This window comes from Pseudomyrmex gracilis, unplaced genomic scaffold, assembly GCF_002006095.1.
Source record: "Pseudomyrmex gracilis isolate BER0280 unplaced genomic scaffold, ASM200609v1 scaffold_101, whole genome shotgun sequence".
Lineage (NCBI taxonomy): Eukaryota > Metazoa > Arthropoda > Insecta > Hymenoptera > Formicidae > Pseudomyrmex > Pseudomyrmex gracilis.
In genome coordinates this window covers 428,372-436,466 of record NW_018020685.1, presented here as the reverse complement: position 1 = coordinate 436,466, position 8,095 = coordinate 428,372, and the positions used below count along the sequence as shown (strand labels likewise).

The 8,095-nt window shown below is 37.0% G+C and overlaps 1 protein-coding gene across 2 annotated transcripts in view; it reads left to right on the top strand.

Moving 5' to 3' along the window:
• Positions 1–29: 29 nt before the first annotated feature.
• Positions 30–8,095, top strand: part of LOC109855914 (cyclin-T) — a 16,657-nt gene continuing 8,591 nt past the window's right edge. Inside the window, exons 1-7 of one of the 2 annotated variants that reach the window (XM_020430625.1) lie at positions 30–439; positions 2,311–2,521; positions 2,785–2,908; positions 3,001–3,046; positions 3,449–3,539; positions 3,738–3,935; positions 4,104–7,079. In XM_020430625.1, coding sequence (XP_020286214.1) covers positions 294–439; positions 2,311–2,521; positions 2,785–2,908; positions 3,001–3,046; positions 3,449–3,539; positions 3,738–3,935; positions 4,104–7,079 — 3,792 coding nt within the window. In that variant the 5' untranslated portion in view covers positions 30–293. Of the gene's footprint in view, positions 440–2,310; positions 2,522–2,784; positions 2,909–3,000; positions 3,047–3,448; positions 3,540–3,737; positions 3,936–4,103; positions 7,775–8,095 lie in introns of those variants that run through there. The other variant, XM_020430624.1, reaches the window with a different exon arrangement.

Sequence of the window (8,095 nt, the reverse complement as noted above, 5' to 3'; positions counted from 1 at the left end):
TTTTTTTTTTTTTTTTTTTTTTTTTTTTTTTACGTTTAAAAGGTGCTACAAGAGAAAACCAAGAATATAACTCGATACTCGATTCATGATATTTTTTTCATTGTGTGATCCCTAAATGCGCGGGACGCCATTTTTGATATAGCAGCCGCGAGAGACGGGACTCTAGCCAACGCGGACGTGACTCTAGCGCGTGGCGGCGCATTGTGTAACTTCGAGAGTGCGTAGTTCTTTCTACCCTGCATTTCCGTGGATCAAGAGCAATTGCAGAAAAGTGTCTGTGTTTGTACATATAAATGGCGTCGGACGAAAGATGGTATTTTACGAAGGAACAGTTAGCGAATACACCGAGCAGAAGATCCGGCTTGGATGCGGACAAAGAGCTGAGCTATCGTCAGCAGGCGGCGAATTTTATTCAGGACATGGGACAACGACTAGTCGTGTATCCTTCGATATGTGTTAGTCCGCACGTTTCAGTGTTGCGTTCTTTTGGCTTTCTTCCCCTCTCCCTCTCCTGCTCTTTGTAGTATTATTTCTAATTATAATTTTGTTCAAAGCAAACGCGTACGAGCCGTAAAAATATTTCGCGTGCAAAGAACCACGCGACGCATTTCTGCGATCCCGTGACACGTGTGGATCGGATCCGTCGCTATAACGGGTCTTCCGCGTGGCCTAACGGGTGACTTGCCGAGATCGAAGATTCACCATATTGGAATCTCATGTATTACAGGTATCGTAAACGATTGCTCTTGTGAATGCCTGTGGCAAGGTGACAAATATTGTTTTTGGAAATGCGAAAAAACCAAATTAAACAAAATATATTGCTTCTGAAATAACATACATAAGTTATTTCAAACAGACACACACACATACATATGTACATATATGTATTTAGGAGATTAAATAATAACATATATTGAAAAACTAATAAAAAACTAATAAATTATTTGTTGAATTAAATTTAATAGAAACTTTTTAGTTAAACATGTGTACGAGTACACACACACACACAAGATATTTATTTGCATTTATTTATTCATTCTCCTTACACAAGAGTATTTTCTACTTTGTATTTTATACAATACAATAAAAAAAGGCAATGACAAAGCCTTTATTTCTTATATTTATCTATTTCAGGTACTTCGAATATATTTATTTAATGAAGAACCATTTTGGTAAATTAGAAACATTTTTATTAAATTATGTAATTTATTAAAATATACTTAAAGATCTAACAATTTCGATAATTGATGCTTTTGTGATATATTGTGCATGGTTTCAAAGTCAAAAAGCCTACGTGCATATAAAATCTAATATTATTGTAAACTGCTAGATGAAACTATAAATTATCATTTTTTCTTTTATTAAACTCAATCTTGCGCTTGACTCGTCAAGTTACTTCTGTAATGTAATATGAAAAACTAAATAAAACTAAATAAATTCTTGTAAACACTTATCGCCTATTGTACTTTTCTATTTTCTTTTTTATTTTGCAGTATATTTACTGAAAATATATTAAAAAAGATAATTTTATATATAGCTTATAAAATTATCTACATGTAATATATTTATATATTATATATATAAAATTATATATAATTTTATATGTAATATATAAAATTATCTCGCTTAATGATAGATATACAAAGTATATTCAAGAATATCACTTATTAAGTGTTATTAAAGATAGTAGTGAAAGTTGAATATTTTATACACAATTTTAGAGTGATTATGTTTACGATACCTGATACTATTTTCAATTTATTCTTTGTAATATATAATTTTTAGTTTTTAAAAATTTTTTGTAATATATAATTTTTAGTTTTTAAAAATTTTTTGTAATATATAATTTTTAGTTTTTAAAAATTTTTTGTAATATATAATTTTTATATCGTGCAATACTATATACATTAATTATATTTTTTATATAAGCAAAACAAATTTTAATTTGTAATTAAAATAATATCAATATATACCAATATATAATATACCAAGTAAAACATGTGTATGAAACCTATCGTATATACGTTTTAATTTAAAAAATCCGCATTAATACATGTTATAAATTTAACATAATTGCGTATAAATTGGAATAATATGTAAATAAAACCTATAACATCTATGTAAAATGTATTCTTCCTACTCGATTATCTTAAACATTAGTCATATCAATTCCATGATGATTCTTATGCCTACTGCCAAAAGAAACAGCCTGAATCAAAATGCGGCATTTATTCAAATGATATTGAATATATAAATGTATTTATGAGTTAGAAAAAGATAATTTTTTTCCTTAATGAGTAATATATATAGGTCACAACTATGTATCAATACAGCCATAGTCTACATGCACAGATTCTACATGTTCCATTCGTTGAATCAATTTCCCAGGAATTCCATTGCGATAGCAGCACTTTTCTTAGCTGCAAAAGTAGAAGAGCAACCAAGAAAATTGGAACATGTTATCAAAATGGCACATCTCTGTCTCTTTCGAGACCAGGGCCCGCCTGACAGTCGCTCGGATGTAATTATGAATTACATATAGTTTTTGCATATCTAGTATTTGTAATATATAGACATACTTGTATATATATAATACAATGACGATATTAACATGTTATTAACATATGTAGTAAGTAATATTATACCGTAAGTATTTTTGGTGTAAATTATTATCATTAACTTGTGGGTATTTGATAAAAAAGTACTCTGATATATTATGTTTTGGATTTTCTTGTGTTGTTCTCTTCATTTTGTTACAAGACTAACATGACACTTCATTTACAGCAATATCTCGAACACGCCCAAGACTTAGTGTTCAATGAAAATGTTCTTCTGCAGACGCTAGGATTTGATGTTGCTATTGATCACCCACATACTCATGTTGTTAGGTGCTGCCAATTGGTTAAAGGTATTTATACCTTAGCAAATATAATAAAAGAGAGAGAGACAGAGAAAGAAGGAAAGCACAAATTTGCATTAATCCCTCAATCCTCTTTTTAGCATCTAAAGAATTGGCTCAAACTTCATACTTTATGGCATCTAACAGGTATGTCTTCAGTTCTTAGTTTTATAGCATAAAGTATACTGTCACAATCATTAGTTGTTATAAATAATTAAACTTCTAAAAAATGTATACACTTGTAACTCCACAGATCTTTTTCAATCTATTTTTGTATAACTACAATCATCCTAAATAAGCACGAAAAAATTAACACAAGCAACTATAATTTCAATTTATGTGTAAAAATACAGAGCCTGCAAATACAAATTATCGAAAGTTTTATATAGTTTTATTAGTAAAGTTTATTAGTTTTATAAATAATTTAGTTTAGATTATTGAAACAATAACTTTTGTAAAAATAAAAACAAATAAAAAAAAAAATTTCTAATTCTTAAAATAACAAAGTATAAAAAAAGACCAAGTTTTTAAACATAATTTCTGTTTCAGTTTACATCTCACTACTATGTGCTTACAATATAAACCCACAGTTGTTGCGTGCTTTTGTATACATCTTGCATGCAAATGGTCCAATTGGGAAGTAAGTAGTTAAATATATATATGCGAAATAAATAAATTATAAACTACTTATATATATATATATATAAGGTATTTTATTTTTGTATTTTTCACGTTTATTTGTTGCAACTCATGTTAATTGTATCGGTATCAATTTAAAGTCACAGTAGGGTTTACTTAATCGAATATATTCGACCGCTTGTTTATTTCTCATGTATAGATTCCACAAAGTACAGAAGGAAAACAGTGGTTTTGGTACGTGGACAGAACCGTAACTGCAGAACTACTTCAAGAACTCACAGATGAATTTCTTCACATATTCGACAAATGCCCGTCAAGATTAAAGAAGAAAATCATGAGTATTTCCGCCAATCAAAGCCCTAGTATTCATCATTCTAGTTTGCCGAATTCTCCTTTCGTAAGTAATTTGATGTGTTAGTTACAAAATAATATTTTAAAGTTACAATTCCATGAGAAATTTTATCATTATTCATTTTCTTGTTCGATTATTTCTTGTAACATTACGAATTGGAGTATTTTATTTATTCTACAAATAGACGCGTTAAGTCAATTTTTTTTCCGACAGGATGCCGAACCGCGTAAAATACAATCACCAATAGACGGGTCTGGAGCTAGTACTTCTAGTGGCTATTCAAGTCGTTCTCATCATTCGCAACAAGAAAAACAAGATAGGCAAGAAGATAAGAAAGCCATGGCCATTGCGGGTCCATCAACATCGAGGACAGCTGTAGATTATCACCGAGAATACCGCGAAAAGAAAGAACGAGAACGTTTGGAAAGAGAGAAAGCGTCAACAATGAGCACTTCGCACATTGATCTTAACAAGTCTCATCATTCGCATCATCACAAACCTATGTCCAACACAACGAATGTGCCGAACAAACATCAAGTACCGTCGTCGGTCCAAAAGAGCAGTACAAGCCTTCATCATAATCATTATATGAAAATGGGTCCAGTGCCACAGAGACATTCTACCGGTAGTCAACCCAGAGAAGCTACCAACAGGCAACGATTGCCGAGGGATCACAACGTCAGTGCCGGTAGTATTGCGCATTCGTCGCACGTTAACGCCAATTTAGATAGTTCCTTGCCATCCGAATCCTCGTCTCATCGGACGGACGGCAATGTTGTACAGGATTCGACAACCTCATTGCACGGAAGATCGCAGGAGAAGTTGAGCAATAATAATCATAGTGGACATAGACTGAACGTGCTTGACAGTAAACATCAGACATCGTCGCACGATAAAAGGCTGTACCGAGGAGAAGACCCAAGGCTCAAGTCAGGCAAATATCCGGATATCAGTAAAATCGAGAACTCCGCACGACGAAAGCCGGATGAAAGATGCGAGGAGGTGAGACAGAGATGCGAAGAAGTGCGAAAGCTAATCGAAAAACCGCCACCAAAACAAGCGGATGTGCCGTATCTGATAAATACGGCGCCGCAGAAGCAGCAAGTGCATCCTTCTAAATACAGCAATCAGCAACAACCCGAAAAATCGCAAAGTAGCTCGCTTCCAGGCGACTCAAAACATGGAACAATGTCAATTAGCCAGAACATGCTTTCGCAAGACAAATCACCAAATGTATCGGTACCTCATACCCTTTTGCCGCACAAATCCGTTAAACAAATATATAATCAACCCAACACCGTGAGTTTGTCTGTACCGAAGGACACAATCAAGAACGGTAGTTCTCAGTCGTGTTTGCCCTCGTTGAGCAACATAGACGATTCGAAATTGGAAAAACGGCCACGAACGACCGCGTACGAGGACTCCGTCGAGAAGAATTCTGCTGACGCTCAACAGAACGCAATTCTCCATACACCTCCCAGCAAACACAGATCGCTCTTCAGTCCAGAAACACCGACTATGAAGGAACCACATCCACAAAGTTCAAAACCCAAATCAAAGCAAAAGACGCCACCTATCTCAGCCACGAAGACGATATCGCAGTTCGTCAGTTCTCCGACTTCGCAGGATTCCCTGAAGCGATCATGCCCCAGTGATAATGTAACATCCATGCACAAGAGACTTCGCGCATCAAACAACAGCGAGAGCGAACAACCGAAGAAAAAAATCGAAGATATATCTAACATGGAAGCGATGAAGATGCTTGGACGCGTGCCCGATATGATTCAACCGATACGCGATAATATATTATTGTCATCGAACGGCAAAAACAGTAATAACAGCATGACGTCTGTCATCAATGACATGAAGCCACCGGAGCTCATAAAACCATTCGAGGAACATTCTCGTTTCAATACGCAGTACAAAACCTCGTTGATAAACATGAATATGCTGACTAACGGTATGGATATGAATACTGCAATGAGGCAAGAAGCTCCGGAACATCGCGTGAAAAAAGAGTATCAGGAACATTACATGAAGAAGGATCAGTCGGGGCAAAAGACTGTGGAACCGTCGCATTCACATTTCCAGCCGAAGCTTGAATATTCGTCGCCGATGAAATCTGCGCAAAGTATAAGCGCGCTGCTTCAAGAACCACTGGCACCGATGCCGTCGTTATTGCAAAGTTTACAACAGCAGCACAGTCAAGTGCCTCTTCAGCAAATGCATCAAGAACAACAGTCGATTCATCACTCGGTGACGGATCATCAGCTACCAATGGTGACTCAGTGCTTGTCCATACCTACTGAAAGCGACAATCTCACACCAATAGCCTCGACCGTCGACATTAGTGCTCTCTCCTGCGTGCCAATAATACAGCAAAGTAGTAGAACTAACGAACCGGAATCGACGACGCAAGGTGCCTCAGAACCTACCACGTCTATTATCCCGACTGAAGAAAAACGATCTGAACATCATAAAAGCGAAAAGAAGAAGAAGAAGGAGAAACATAAGCACAAAGACAAAGAGAAGAGCAAAGAAAAGCACAAACATAAACACAAAGATAAAGACAAGGAGAGACATCGCGAGAAGAAGGACAAAGATAAGAGCGATGAAGTACCAACGGCGGCTCCTATCAAAATCACGATTCCCAAAGACAAGTTAAATTTGAGTACTGAAACGTCACCTATAAGCGGTAATGTCTCTGTCACGTCGGACAAGAATATAACGCCGCAGAGTACGGGTTTGAAAATTAAAATTCCGAAAGAGCGGCTCAAGGGCACTGATAGTGTACCAAGTTCGTCGCCAGCGCCACTTTCGGTGGTGCCGCTCAAGTTTAAGATACGGACGACTGATGGCATCTACAGAAGTTCAGCAGCAGCACCAACTTCGTTACCAGCATTACCACCGCCGACATCATCGTCATCGTTATTGTTGCCAACATCATCGTCGTCATCGTTAATATTGCCGTCTTCATCATCGTCAATGTCATCGTCAAATGGCTCCATGCACGCTACTGAATCTACAAATGAAACGCCAAGTCGAAAGCGTGAACGGATCGATTTGATTGGCGACAATTCGACGACCGTAGCCAAGAAGCAGATGATGATATCTGCGACAGGTTACGGACAGGGCTACCGACCTGGAGAACGGCAGAACGGCAGACATTATAACTCCGGCAACAATAAGGTACGTGGTAGAGGCGGCCGTCAGCACTACGGTCGCGGTCCGCCACTACATCCAGTAGCTGCCACTCAGTACGGTAATGCCGGTGGTCCCTACAATTACCGTGGCGGCCGCGGCGGCCGCAATTACCAAGCCCCACTCTATCGCGGAGACGGCGGTTACGCGAGAGGTGTCGGCAACGCGGACAACCAACCTACGGAGTCTTATTTTTGCGCGAATTACTCACAATATAACACACCCGCTGGGTACTCCATGTATGATACCATATCTCAACAATACTATCAACAATTATCTCAACAACAATCTCAGTATCCAGTGTACCCGGCGGGAAATAACATGCCTGGTTTAATAATGATAACGCCAGACGGCGCAATTAACACGTCGGTGCCGCCGCCGTCGTTGTATCAAAATTATCGAAATCCAAATCGGTCTGGTGTGTCCGTTCTGCAAATGGAAATTCCGGTATCCAAACCCGCATCACCACCTCCTCTGCCGAACGGACCACCACCCCCGCCTCCTCCGCCTCCCCCCACGACTCCGGAATAAGGTATACTTATTTCATTAGTATTTATTTCGACACGTATGATAGGACTTTCGGTGACACGATTTCCTCCCTCCCCTCATCATCTATGTGAATCGCGCGCGCATGCGCTTGTAAATTTTATATATAATTTATCTTTTACATATATATTTATATGTATAAAAAACTTTCAATGTGTGAGGGGGTTACATTTTTTTATATGTATATTTTGTATCGTTCACACATAATAGAGAAAAAACAAACTTTTCCTAAAATCGCGTTTCCCATGGTTGTGTTGTTGTCGGAACGAGAACCTTCCACTTTCTACTCAGAAAAATGTCTACTTTTTCACACTGTATATAGGTAAAATATACAAATTCATATCTGACGAAGATTTATATATCTGACGAATGTACCTTATATCTGACGAGAAGTGAGAGAGAGAATTAGTACTTAAAGCTATTAGTTTCTTCTTTCTCTTTCTGGTTTTTTTTTTTTT